The sequence below is a fragment of the Strix uralensis genome, chromosome 17, assembly GCF_047716275.1.
Source record: "Strix uralensis isolate ZFMK-TIS-50842 chromosome 17, bStrUra1, whole genome shotgun sequence".
In the NCBI taxonomy this organism is placed as follows: Eukaryota; Metazoa; Chordata; class Aves; order Strigiformes; family Strigidae; genus Strix; species Strix uralensis.
The window spans coordinates 7,328,256-7,342,815 of record NC_133988.1 but is presented as its reverse complement, the minus strand read 5'-3'; the positions used below and the strand labels follow the sequence as shown (position 1 = coordinate 7,342,815).

The following is a 14,560-nucleotide window of genomic DNA, read 5'->3' as shown; positions in this document are numbered from 1 at the left end:
ATGACCGGCTTCCTATCAGACCTGGTAAGTACTTGGTGGGGTAGTTACATCTGTGACATTTTTGTGCACTACTAGTGTTTCAAAGAAAACAAGGTCAGTATCTCAGTAAAAACAAGGTTTCTATTCATTAAAAGCATCTCAGAACTTGTTCTGCCCACCATTTTGAGATATTACAGATGTTTGCACTTCATATGCTCAGCCATTCATTTTTGTCATATTTTTATCAATACATTAATGTTTCTTAAATATTTTCATTTACTGAAAAATATTTGCTTACCCTCAAACATAATTTGCTTTGCTTACCTGCTAAAAAAAGAGTTTTGTTAAATATATCGCTAATTATTTAGTGCAAGAGATGGCAGGCAGAGGTTTTGAAAGGCAGGGAACAGGACTGGATGTTGGCAGCTGTGGCATCTTGACAGGGATGTTTGTGGGAGCCTGCAGCATTTATATCCTGGCTATGGCTGAGTCTTGAACCCTCACACATCAGTGAGGAACCTCCAGTTAGGAGAATGTCTCTTAGAGAAAGAGCTCCCAGCTCCTGCTGGGCACACTTAACATCTCACCCAGGGAAGAGGAATATGGCAGGGCACCTCTGAAAGGCTGGCAATTTTTCATTCATTCACTGCATATTCACTATGTCCTGCTGCAAAAGCTGCTGTAGTGTAAACCTAAGTACTCTGCTGGTTGTGTATTTTTGGATCTGTAACCAACTAGAAAAAAAGTGGGATGCCTATTCCCAAAGCTCCCAAGAGATTAAGATGACCATGCTGCTTGAGACAAGGGGGAGGGGCAAGAGTTCAGAACTGATGATGGTAACAAGAGCTAGAAAAGACACTTTCCTCCTACAGCACAGCTTGAGCGGAACCAGTGTGGAAGGGAAATTCTGCCCGGAGACTTTTCCTTGCTGTTCACTCCTCTCCATCTAGGTAAAAACCCCCATGGATTTCCAAGGCTGCCACACTGACAGAAACCTGAGTGGAAAAACATGCTACAAGCAACATCAGACTTCTTTTTTAATTTTTAGCTGCTGTGGGCAATTTCAGGAGGCTTTGCCACAAAACCTGAGTTGAGGGATCACTGCCCACTATTCAAGGGCCTGAAGGGTAGCTAGCACAGCAGCTGCTCTCTCAGATAAGATAGGAAAGGTCTGGGTACAGAGGACCTGGTCACTACTGTGCTCACAGGTCTGAGCTGCAGATAGCCTGGCCACTGTCCAGATAGCAGAAAGTAAGACCTCCCTCCTCAAAACCACTCTCACATGTATTAGCCCTGGATTAGTCAACAGCTTGCTACCCTGTTGACTAATTATCAAGGAGGTGAGGGAAAGGTAGTGGTTTTCACAGATAAAGGATTCATTTCCTTGAGTTGGATGTAGGGAAATCACAGGAGGATATACACTTCACACCAGGGCAAGCAAAGGGAACATGCCTATCTGCAAATCTCTTGAACAAATGAGATGTTTCTGGAGAATGAAAGACATAATCCAACAACAGCCTGATGTGGCTACAAGCTTAAGAAGATTTTGTTTTACCTCTGCAGGTACAGTACCGGGAACTCTTTCAAATGATCACTGTCCTGGGGATCGGTGGAACATTCCAAATTGGCTTTCAAATTTCTTCCATCACCTACATGTCTCAGGTAGGCAAAGACGCACAAGGCACACTAGTTAACAGTGGCACTGAGTCTACACTCTTGCTTGAGGATGCTCCTTTCTGGCAGTCAGCAAGGGTTTAATCACAGTATTCCTCTCTCATAATTCTTTCCCATTACTATGCTATCATGTAAAGCAGAACGTGTCAAAGTGTTGAAAATAGAAGAAAAGAGAGACCTGCAAGTCGTTGTTTATAGAACTGTTCCTCAGAAGATACACACTGACTGGGGTGGCACCTGTCTCCCCTATAAACCTACAGTACATGTGCCTACTTCAGTGGTCTTGTTTGACTCTATTCTTCACTACAAGTCTGTGCCTCTGTTCCTCAGATCTCAAGGACAAAAAACCAAAGAATGAACTTCTAATGGCAAAATGAACACACCATACTCTATTACATTATGTCTATTAGCTAATGCACACTTTTAGAGTCTATATGAACTAGTGACTTTACCTGAAGCACAAAATTATGTTCTAAATATAATAAAATCCATGCGCTGGAGTCACAGTTATTGCTACTGAAAATTCTTTTTTCTGTCTCAGCATGTTAAGGCTTTCATTAATGAAACTTGGTTGGAGAGATATGGCTACCCCATCCATCAGGAAAACCTCTTGTTCCTATGGTCTATCACTGTGTCCATCTTTGGTATAGGAGGTCTCTTGGGTTCTTCAGGAAGTAGATACCTGACTGTCAAGTATGGCAAGTATGTATGTTTAAAGACAATTTGTCAATTGAATCTTAGCTTAAGGAAGTGACAGTTGAGGTTTTAAATGTGAGACAGACTTAGGCTTAGTCATGGCTGTAATGCAGCCAGTTTAGCAGTAGTGTCAACAGATTTTGCTGCTTCTTGCTCTTGTCCTGTGGCACAGGCTAATCAACTGTGCTGCCAGCCTGCCACAACAGGCTGGGTTAGTCTTGGCAAGGAGGGAAGGTAGCCCCCCAGATGAAGACAGAATGTGTTTCTTGGAGGTGCTACTCAAAGTATAGCAGCTTTGAGACGCACCTATGCTACATCAATGTGTTTCATGATGGTTTTTCAAGTGCAGAAAAGCTTTAAGACTTTTCTCCACTATGAAACACAGAAGTATTCCCAAACTCCCAGGTCTAGCCATGTGCCAAGGCTCACTGTGTGTCCAGAGTATCCAGTCCCAACAGTGTGGAAGGGCTACTTTTGTCCTGGACCACATATGTATAATTTCACAAAACTAGAAAGACAATTTCACCCAAGACATCCTACATGCCAGGAACATAAGTGCCATTTCCCTTCTGATTTACAAAAACTCTTTTTACTTTCTTGAACTTACAGAAAGAAATGTCTCCTGTGCAACAATCTGCTCATGATAGTGGCAGCATCCATCATGGGCTGCAGTAAAATAGCCCAGTCCTTTGAGATGATTCTAATTGGACGCTTCATGTGTGGAATAAGTGCAGGTAAGTGATTTCTCCCATAGGTCAGCAGGCTCTCCCAAAATTTTATATCTTTATTCAAAGTAAATAATAACCCTCCACTTAGAAAATAAAATATTAAAGTCAGTGATCCCTTGTCAGAAGTTCTTCCATAACACCCAACAATAAAGAACATAATTACCACTAATTTCACTGATACTAAATGAAATTCAGCTTTCCCAAGTGCATAAATATTCAGAGCTGTCAGGAATGTTTTGATATAGTATGAAACAAATTTTTATTCTGATGGAAAAATATGTTTAATATTATCTTAATTTTGGTTAACAATACTGGAAATTATATGGTATAAGGTTTAAAGCTAGTATTCTCATAAGACTCCAAAGAACCAGGCTGTTCAAGGCCATGGCCATTTAATTTTTACTCTGAACATATTTCAGGTATGTTCTACAGGGGCATTCAGCCTGTTTCAAAGCAGTAAGTCCTTCAGGTTAGTACAAAGAGATGGACATAAGCAAACAAAATCACTCCTGGCAAGTAGACCGCATGCACTGAAAACATCCTGTGCTGGTATCAGTATGCCTTGTATTTGACTCCTACACAAAAAGTTGTATTTCCATTCAGTTTGGATATTCACCGGGATGCCTATTTTAACTTACTTCATTAGAAATTAACATCTATTTTTCAAATAGACAGATTTTGTACATTGCTTCTCTGACATACAGTTGTATTGAAGAACAACAGTTGTATTTTGAGAACTACCCACGCACTCGCCCTGTTATGATTTAGAAACTGTATCGTGACTCATGCAAAGACCTAATTTTTGCTAAAGAGATTGTGTATCTCCATTGCTTTGCCATCACATAAAGCCAGGAGAAGAGCATGTTGCTTTCAAAACAGATAAAAGGGGCTGTGACCACCACACCAGGAAAAAGCTCTTGTTCCCAGACTAGTTTTCAGAATATCTGAGTTATTAAGTACTTCACTAATAGCTGGAAACATCAGCTCTGCCTGAAATCATCAAAATTGTTTCTGGACAGTGGAAAAGAAATACTTGTGGCTCCCCCCAAATCATGTACAAATCAACATTGAATATAGCACTGTATGCTTTAATCTTCCATGGACCTACCATACAGCTCTTCTACAGCATCATGTCAGAAAAGGTTGAGATTATGTGAGTTAACTACAAGCAAATTAAATATTACTACAGGGTGTTTGGTTATTCAGCACTTGCATACTCTGTCCTTTAAAATATTCTAAGGCTCACAAGAGATACTATGATTCCCTCCAAAGGGAAAACTGTACATTTCTTAAGATCAGGAAACTCCACTGTGCAAAAAGGACAGGAACCAAATACTTTTGTAAACAGGATTAGAAGATCTAATACTGAAAAATCTCATACATGGGTTGAGGTATAAAAAACAATTTGGTGCATGAGGCAGCTATATTCCATAATGCTTAATTATTTACTCGCATTTTTATTTCCAATGGTTATGAATGTCTTCTTTCTTCCCTCCCATAATTCTCTCCTCACCTCAAGGTCTTTGTGTTCCTCTACATCATCAATATGTTGGGGAAATTTCCCCTAGGAAGCTACGTGGATTTGCAAACTCTACTTCCTCTTTCTTTTGGTCACTGGGAAAAGTCGTTGGGCAAATTTCAGGACAAAGGTATAATACAATTGATTTCCCATCCAATTAATTTCTGAATCTCCTCTACCTTTAGCTTCCTTCTCTGCTTTTCCATCCATTCCTTTCTCTCCTCAAAACCAACACAAAGACCTTTTACTCTACACACACATTTTATCCCCACCAGGGAGCTGCTGGGCAGCCAGTCCCTGTGGCCCATGTTGATGGCCTCCTGTGGACTTCCAGCACTGGTCCAGCTGGTCACTCTGCCCTTCTTCCCCGAGTCCCCACCGTATCTCCTCATGCATAAAGGAGACCAGGAAGGCTGCAAAAAAGGTAACCGAGGACTCCAGGTTCCTGTTCCTCACTTTCAATTGGTTTGTGATGTTTGTTCTCCCCATATGGAAAAAAATAAGCAGGACAAAGTTTCCCCATGCTCGTTTCTAAGATGACTCTGTGAATACCTACTGAGTATATTTTTGTTGTAGTCCCCACATAGAACATGAAACTACATCTCTCTACAGTTCTGTTACAAATACCTTTTGCATTCAGCTGACGCCATCTCAGTGGTCAGTCTGGTGATAAATGATAAATGGCTGTTTGCACTGCAGGGCTCCATAGGGCACCCCTCAGCTCTAGTTGTTGTCTGTGTACCCTGCTCATACCCTGAGAGGAGGGAGAAAAGTGGACCCATGGGCAGGGAGGGCGTCATTGTGCACCTCACTCGGTCCCTCTGTCAGAACAAGTCCCTCTGTGCAGGAAGGGACCAGGGCTCTGGAACACACTGTAGGACATCTCTGCCTCACACCACAGCCACAGCCCATGCCTGCTGGGCTGCCAGACAGTTGCATCACCTACTCAACAAACGCCTTAGGCAACAAACAACAGAGACGAATTAACATGGCAGGTCTCGCTCTCCTTCTCCTCCACAGCCATAAGGCAGCTTTGGGGTGAAGGCCATCACCAAGCAGAGATTGATGACATCATGAAAGAGAAGGCAACAATGAAAAACACCAAGATCTTGAGTGTCCTGGAGCTAATGAAAGAACCAGCTTTCCGTTGGCAGCTGTACATGATAGTTATTCTGACCACCACAGTTCAGCTATGTGGCATCAATGCAGTTGAGTGTATTTCCCCCTTAAAGTCTCAGAACACTTATTGACAACCTTAAAGGAGACATCATGGCTCCCAGGAGCTCCCTCCTTTTTTCTCAGGCTTCTCAGGTCACAACTTGTTGTCTGCCAGCCCTCCTACAGGAGCAGCAGCAGCAGTCTGCAAAGCTTGGCCAGGCTTTTCATGTGACATCCCTTTGCCCAGCTCTTGGTCCTTGCTGGAGTTACCTTCCTCAGTAGTCAGTCTTATTTAACAGACATTTTTGGAAGCTGTTACAAGGCCCCAGAATGCACTCTTACAAATGAGCCCACCCTACACTGGCAAAAGCTGCAATGTAGTTTTACGTTACTGCTCTCTGCAGCTGCTGCTATTTGGCCCCCAGCTATTATCATCCTAGGATGTTGGGATGACAGTATGCTCACTCTACCTTTAAAGCTAGTCAACAAGCATGCTTACTGTTCTGGCAGCTTCTGCATTTCTCCGCTCTTCCTCAAGCAACACTGTTCTGGGATCGTTTTGAAGCCACAGCTTTGCCATTGCCTGCATGATTTTTCTACCTCTAACATCAGTATGCAGCAACATCTGTAAAGGAAATACACAGCTGAGTCTAACAGCTTAAACTGTAATCTTTATCATCTCAGCATATCTCCAAACAGTAGCAGAGGTACTTGAAAAGATGCTTGTTTTACCCCCTCACAATGCCATAACTCACACTCTTCTTTCTTGAGAAAGAACAGTATATCCCACAATGATGTTTTGGGACGGGCTCCACAAGTGATGATATACCTGGCTGTTTCTGAAAGCGTCTAAAGCAGGACTCTGCAAACCTAATTACATTGCAGCAGCTGGAGGTCCTTTTATCCCAGCATTTTATCTTTTATCTAATTAATTAATTAATTACATTTTACTATGTTTTTGTCTGCCAGTAAAGTGAATACTATGAAAAAGAGTGCAGAATTCTAGCTCACTCCAAAGCTGAGCTGCATGTTTCTTGCTTAGTAGCTCCTATCCAGGGCACTGTCACACAGGTACGGGCAAGAAATCAGTTATTTTTTTCTCTTACTGTTTTATGGGGTTTTTTCCAGATTTATTTTTATACTTTTGAAGTCCTCCAGGCAGCTGGCTTTGATGAAAGAATGATCTACTACATGACCCTCTCTGTTGGACTCTCTGAACTCATAGCTACTGTAGTCTGTGTAAGTCCCATTACTATGGGAATGGGTCAGAATTTGCTCTTCTGGCACTGACACCAGTGTGATTTCTGTCCTTCAGATCTCCATCATTGAGCGACTGGGCAGGAAAGTGCTCCTAAGAGGAGGCTATTGGATCATGGGTTCACTGCTAGCCTGTATCACTGTGACTCTCTCCCTCCAGGTAAGGAAATTCTTTTCATGGCAGGTTTCTCTATCTATTCTATTGATAACCTCTGCTCACAGGCAGGACCAAGCTGCTGAGAAAGGAAAGAGAGGCTTAGAAGTACCAAAATAACCTCTGTGTTAACAGCTTACCTTCTGAGAGGGGAATATCCTAAAGATCAAGCTTGTCTATACATAGGATTAAACCCACTCTCAGCAAGCACTCTCCTGTATTCCTGCCTTCCTTTCAACATGATCCCATGAGCTCAGCAAGGAGCAAATAAAGCACTGGGAGAATAGGACTGAGTCCTCATTTCATCAGACTGCAAGCACCAAACACTGGCCAGCATAGATCAAAATACAGTCCTAGGAACAGGACCCTTTCTATTCATGCAGTTTTTAACAAGTCTCAACAAAAACCCAGACTCTTGCATCGCTTAATTTGAAATTAATTTTGCTGCAGAAAATACTGGGAATGCATATATCTGTTCACAGGCTGGAGACCAGTTCACTTCTATAACAATGTGTCATTGCTGTAGCTTCTTCAGAAGCAAGTCTCCTGGGTTACCAGTATTCATCCAAGAGCTACTCTATAGCCACTACTGTAAAATTAGCCTTGAAGCAAGGTGGCAGCAGACTTCCATTTTTGTTTCTTTCATGAAGGATCTCAAACACAGGAGGGCGAAATCTTTTTTCCTAAACCATCTAGTCTTGTATCTTCTTGACTAAGATCTAGGAAAGTTCCTTTTCAGTATCAGTTACTGAACCTACCACTTAACAAAAGTGAGGAAAGGTATGATTTGGCCTTCTCATTTCTCTAAGGGTTGGGGGAAGCACCGTGGGGTCAAGAAGAAAGGAGGACAGGGCGCAAAAGTACTATTCAGACTTCCTTTAATTGAAGGATTCTAAACTTGACAGCTGCTCTGCACTAGCAAACCTGCTTCTCCACTCACCGAACAAAAACCTCACTGCTTCCTCCACAGGAAAAAATACTTACATTTCTCTGCCAGTTCCCCCACACTGTATATTTTTTTCTTGAGGTGACAGTGTTGGAAAACAAGCAGCATTTCTAACCTCTGGTTATCAACGGTTTTCACCCAGAAGTTCATTATGTTTTTTTTCCCAGGGCTGGTATTTCTGGATGCCATACTGCAGCCTTTGTCTGATTGTCTTGTTTGCAGTTGTTTTTGGAGTTGGGCCAGGTGAGTACTTCATTCAAAAGAAATAAAGGAATCTAATCATGTGAGTTTATTAATATGACTAGGAAAATACTGCATAATATTGCATAACATTTAGCATAAGTAAATTAATTTAACCTAATCTTGTAGTCATTTAAACATTGTGGGCCCAATCATTGGCCAGAAACTTCAGTGCCATCAGGTTTGGGTTTTGTTAACAAGAGGAAAGGAAGAGAGGAAAAAGTACTCACTGGAAAAATACAGCAAAAATAGAGCAAAAGCAGATGGGTAAAATATTTTTTTAAAATACTAAGAAAAAAGAAAGAAAAATTAAAGCAAGGGTCCTTTTAAATTCAGTGTTGTATAATGTTACATTTCATCCCACATAGACAGCAGTGCAGAAGACATACTTTGGAGTAATTCTTTTCCTAGCATATACTACCTGCTCTTCTTTAATTATTTTTTTTAAAGCCTACTCATTTTTAAAATATTTGCTTTCACATATGGCAGGGATGATTTATTTTCCTAACTCAAAGCTGTCAAAGTTCTCTGACTTCAAAACATAATTGAAATGCCCAGGAAGTGAATCCAAGAAGATCACTCATTGGTGATCTAGCAATATCATGCTGGAAATTCTTGTTAGTAATAATAATTGTTATTCCAACCTTACACAGCTCCTTTCATGAGATGTTACATGTTCTCAAGTGTTAACTACTTAATTCTTTAATCTCCCCGATAAATGTATTTGAAAAATTTACTATTTTAATAAGCTGATGTCTAGCAGTTTATAAGATGCCACAAACATTTTCTTTTCTAATAAACAGTGACATACTCAAGCCTTTTGAATGCCAGTCAATGATAGTAGCATCTATCTGCTGACTGTGTAACAGTAATGCTCAATCCAAATGTTCAAACCAAACACATCAACAAGTAATAGTTCTTATTCTTCTTTCCTTTCAGCTGGTGCCACAGTTTCCATTAGGGCTGAAATTTTCAAGCTCTCATGCAGACCACCTGCCTTTGTGATCAGCTCAGTTCTCAGCTGGCTGGGTGTCTTTGTGATAGGAACAAGCTTCCCGTTCATTGTGGTGAGTGACTTTCCCTGGGACACTCCCCAGGGGCACTAAGCTTGAGTGGGCCACGGGAGCAGGAAGAAGACCAGCAGGAGATGACAATGCTATGTCAGTCTAGAGTGGCCTTGGCACCTGCTCTCCCCAGTCTACTTTTGCAACTGAAGGGCTCTGGTTTGCCAAAGATACTTAGACTGAAATTTTTGTCAAAGGTCAAAATGTAAAGAACTCCTTAACAAATTCAAAGTACTTTGGGACCCAAAGACAAAAACTGGGCCAAGAAAATGACAAAAGAAAAGATATGCTCATCTTGCTCTCTTTCTCACTTTGCTCTTCCCTGCAGGAAAGACTCAAGCACTTCTGCTTCCTCATCTTTATGGGGGTACTTTTCACTTCAGGGATAATTATCCACCTGTTCCTTCCAGAAACAAAAGGGAAATCAATTGTGGAAATCACAGAAGAATTCAATAAGCTAAACTTTAAAAAGAAGTGTATTCCAACATCTCCAATTCATGTCACAGAGGATTACACCTTCTGCACCAGGCTTTAACCAGCTGTTAGGGGAGTCAGGCTTTCTTAAAGGAAGGAAAAAAGGACATTTGTCATTTTCTGACTAGCAAATTGGTCCAAATGGACTGTCTGGTTTCATATCTGTCACTTACAAGGTTCCCATTTTGCCAAACCAGCACCTTTCTCAAGCACTCCACTCTGGGCAACTTAGAAAAGGGATGACGGCTGACATTAACAGGATAGACTCGTGTGAATCATGAGCATTTTGGCTTAACTTGCTGATGTGTAAATCTCTTCTTAACAGAGCAACTAATACACACTGAAACTACATGTAGAATTTATAAACACTCTGCTGACCACAGAGAAAGGGAAGACCTGTGATCCCCTCTCTCTCTATGATTTCTGAGTGTGTTTTTACAACCCTGAAATGGGAGTAGTGAAGTTCTTGGCTTGCTATCTCTGGCTAGGGTTCAATCCATAACAGATTAAAGAAAAAATTTAGTGGAATAGGAGAGTAATTCTTTGTTTCTCTAGACTCAACTGAATAATCAAACCTTGCCCAGTTCCCATGCATAACGCCATGTTGTCCTTGTGTTGTATCTAGTTTTATAGACTTCAACCCTTTTGGATTGAAGTTTTCCATGTCAGCAGCCATCCTTGCTTCAACTTAAATTTTTTTTTTTTGCTAAAAATTCAGCCATTTGATTCTAAGCTCAGACTTGTTCATGAAAAAGTATGGGGAAAAAGTTCCTATACAACTCTTCTCAAGGGATAGTGCCCTTCAGTGGCAATACAGCTAAAGGACTCATGAGTGGAATCCAGTTGCCATAAAACTCAAGCACCTGGAGTCATTTTAGATGCTCTGTGCTATCTTGACTCTGAAGCTCCTCTTCCAGGATCAGAATTCCCACAGATATCTCATAGGCTGTGAATCCCACAGCAATTTAGCTGCTACTTTCCTTTCGGCTACCTGGACCCAATTTACTCCAGAAGAACTGCCCCAGACTGAAACTCCTGGCTGTAACAGAATACCTGTTGTTTTACAGTTTCTCTTAAAGACATCTGTACAGTACCTTGCTGTACATACAGCAGACTGCCAGCTCTTGGATACATGCAGGGCTCCTGCCTCGAGTGTATTTCTCTATCATGACTAAGAAGTGATCACATATACACATATTTCAGGGATGTGTAATCAGTACAGACTCTTCAATTATTGTTCACTGCAAGTGTAGATGCTGATTGACAGCTGTAGAGATGACTGTAAACATTTTATGCCTTGAATATTTTGTCAGACTCATACAGCTAGATAAGATTTACAGTAAAAGTGGGAAATGTAATTCTAACAAGGAACTTATAAGGCGTTCATTCAAGCATTTCCAACAACAATTTATGGTTTCATTTACAGACGCTCATAGGAGTTTTGCCAGTTTTTACAAGCATGTAGTATGCACAAAGATAAGGAAACAAAGTGAGAGAATGTGTTAAAACATATCATATGTAAGTTTTCTAACTTCCAGATTTAGTGTGCTATACCATTCCAAATGATCTCTGTTGTAGGAATGGATGCAATATAATTTTCTACACTGATGTATAATCAATATCTGTGCTTGAGTTCACATACTGCAGGCTTTCAAACTGTGAATGCTCCTCAAGGCAATCTGATACTGAGTTCCTAATTCTTCCTGCTATACATAGTTAAAGGTAAAAAGAGTTTGTGAGCCTTATAGGATAGTGTGATCTTGTGAAGTACCACAGGGATTAATTTAATCAGAAACTTTTTTTGAAATATGCGAATTCATGGGACTTTTCTTTAATAAGTGTCTAATATTCAGTCTTAGCAGCAAAGCAATACTATTAGGAAGAATCTGAACAAAACTAAAGCTCACAGTGGAGCACACTATACAAATTAAAATCCAAACTCTAGACTTGCACAGAAAAATAAGTGTTTTTATCTCTGATACTGCTTTGACTGGCATATTTACTTCAACTCAAATAAGGTTATTCAAAATATGAATTCAATTATTCATCTTAACTGCTGTTTATTTTTAATTGGAAATGTTAAACACAATAAAAATGGCAGATTGCCTTGTAATAGAACTTCTGGCCTCCACAAATGTTTCTTTCCCAACATCAGGATCTCCCTTAGGGACAGCTGACTAGAAAAAAAGTTATTGGTGTGCATACCCTTCCATGATTGGGTTTTCATTATTCCTGTCTTTAGTATTGAGGTACATTTAAGACTTCTCACTAGAAGATAATCTACGAAACATGAAGTGTCCTTAAAGTCAGAAAAGCTCAATAATTTTGTAGTGTTCCATATACATATAACATGATTAAAAACTACCAATCATTTGCAGACAACTACCAATATAGAAAGGAAATCTCAAATTTTTGCAAGACAGAATTCTCTTCTCCTAACCAGTCATTCTGAAAACATCCTTCATTCCATTACAATACCCAAAGTCTTTGGAAATGCAAGCAGAGTGGCATTGTGTAGCACTGCTGGAGTGACTCTCCAGTGAGCCATTTCTCTGGTCTCAGTTATCCATTAGATGTTATTAGGAGAGCCTTCCCCATAAGATCCTCACCAGGAAGCGAGCAGATGCCCTATGGAACATTAATGTGACAACGAAGTGGAACAGCTGTTTGGAGCACAGGTCAACCTTTGCCTGTGCTCAGTGGAGCAAAAGCTGTATTCTGGTAACAGTCTGGTCAAGGGATGAAACAGCAAAAAGGTATGGTTCAAATATACATGTGATAGACACAAAGAGGACAGTCATTCAGAAGTTTCAGGAATACTTCATGTACATTTTCTTCCAGAGATATCAGCTGATAGGTAAGATATGTCTCAAATACTGACTCTAACTGAGGCAGATGTAAACACTTAAAAACTATATCAGTGAACTGCTGTCAGCTAGACAGAGAAAACACAGATCTGGTCTAACTGGCCTGTATTAAGGAAGGCTTAGCACAGCTTTGCATAAGTGTGTCACACATGACACTAAAATTGCAAGATAAATGACAAAATGACCTGATGTTGTGAGATTTACTGTCCTGATCACAATTATGACTAAAGGATATCTGTAAGATATCTGCTAACTACTTGTTAGCACTAATTATGAAACTGCACATCTAATGAAGGGGGCCTCAGCACAGTGTAAGTAATAAGAGCAGTACAGTAACTAATCAACATAAATGCAAAAGACATTATGCATTAAGGGCATTAGAGGAGGAAGACTCTTAACCTACCAAAAGTAGAAATCCTAAATTAAAGTACAAGAGCAAAGAGTAAATGTTACAATATGCATAAAGTATATCAAGTAGACGTGGGTGAAAGAGAACATAAGAAAGTATGTGGAACAGGCTGCATTTGAGAAGGAATGTTCCATGCTGGTAGCTGCACATTATTGCCTGCTTGTGTCTTCCCCAGTATCATCTAAGCGAGGCAGATACTAGCAGCTAACATGGCATTTCTTTCCTCTGTCAGATGCACATTATGTTGTTTCAACTTTGTATGACTTTACAGAAAAGGAAGTTAATTCTTAGCATCAAAGGGACAGTCTCGTTTGTGCTCTAACAGTTTCTCTGCTGGAGAACCTAATCTGGATAAAAACCTGCCATGAATTCTCAGCACACATCAACAACGAAGTCAACTTCATGACAAGGACTGCAGAACGTGGGAGAAATGGCCGGGTGGTGCTCCATGCTACATCTCAGACATTAGCTAGAGAATCTGTGAATATTCCCTGCATGTGATGTGTTTTCTAGTAAATATGACTGCTTGCATCCAATAAGCCGTTTAAGATTTCTTCATCCTCCTCTTCTTTAACTGAAGTGTAAATGGCAAATGATAACTAAGCCATTTACCAACTTAATACATACAAAACCCTCTTAATTATGAAATAAATGAAGTTAAAGCCTAAGAATTTTCTGTCTGAAGGAAGAGACATCAATCCAGCTATGGAGGCTACAGGACAGTTTCAAAGCAATCTTTTTTTGGTCACAGATACAGAAATAAATATACTGACTAATGGAAATTCCAGACAAAACTGTGCATGTTGTTGAATCTTTCTCTCCTAGCAAAGGAAAATCAGCTACTATTAAATATTTAGCTGGTCAAGCCTCGTGTGTTACTGTAGAATTGTTAAGTTTGCACCCCATTTCAAAATGATGGAGCATTTCAGTTCCTTTAAGTAATGATTAAGTTACGATGTGCTCCAGTTGCTGTCACATGAAGACAGAATAGCTCTTCCCTATTTTATGTCAAAGTTCACTGTCCAAGCCCCACCTAAGATTCCCAACAGATAACTTTGTCTTTATGTTTCTTAGCTTATACTGAAAAGTAAGCAAGTTACGATTTTTGAAATCCTGTTTAAAATTGATGTCTCAGTTCCCTATCCCCCTAACATGATACAGAGTTCATGCAGTATACGGGTTCTCTGCAAGGGAAACCATCTTGTTTACTTGGGCTAGACACAACCATTGGTTGAAATATTTAATCCAACAATTCTAAACTTTGTACAACAGCTGAAATATGTGTAATTAACTCAAAAACCATTGAAGTAAAATTTAACTTCAATAACATGGGACTAGTTCACTGATACTGCTATTGCATAATGCAAGCATTTAGTTCTTTTGGCAGGTACTAGT

At 40.2% G+C, this 14,560-nt stretch overlaps 1 protein-coding gene across 1 annotated transcript; it reads left to right on the top strand.

Moving 5' to 3' along the window:
* Window positions 1–12,007, top strand: LOC141951352 (solute carrier family 2, facilitated glucose transporter member 11-like). The gene is made up of 12 exons (XM_074887460.1): window positions 1–24; window positions 1,543–1,641; window positions 2,195–2,355; window positions 2,959–3,083; window positions 4,597–4,726; window positions 4,872–5,020; window positions 5,617–5,804; window positions 6,883–6,993; window positions 7,070–7,171; window positions 8,279–8,354; window positions 9,291–9,418; window positions 9,744–12,007. The coding sequence occupies exons 1-12, from the start codon at window positions 1–3 to the stop codon at window positions 9,948–9,950; spliced, it is 1,500 nt and encodes a 499-aa protein (XP_074743561.1). The 3' UTR covers window positions 9,951–12,007.
* The last annotated feature ends 2,553 nt before the right edge of the window (window positions 12,008–14,560 follow it).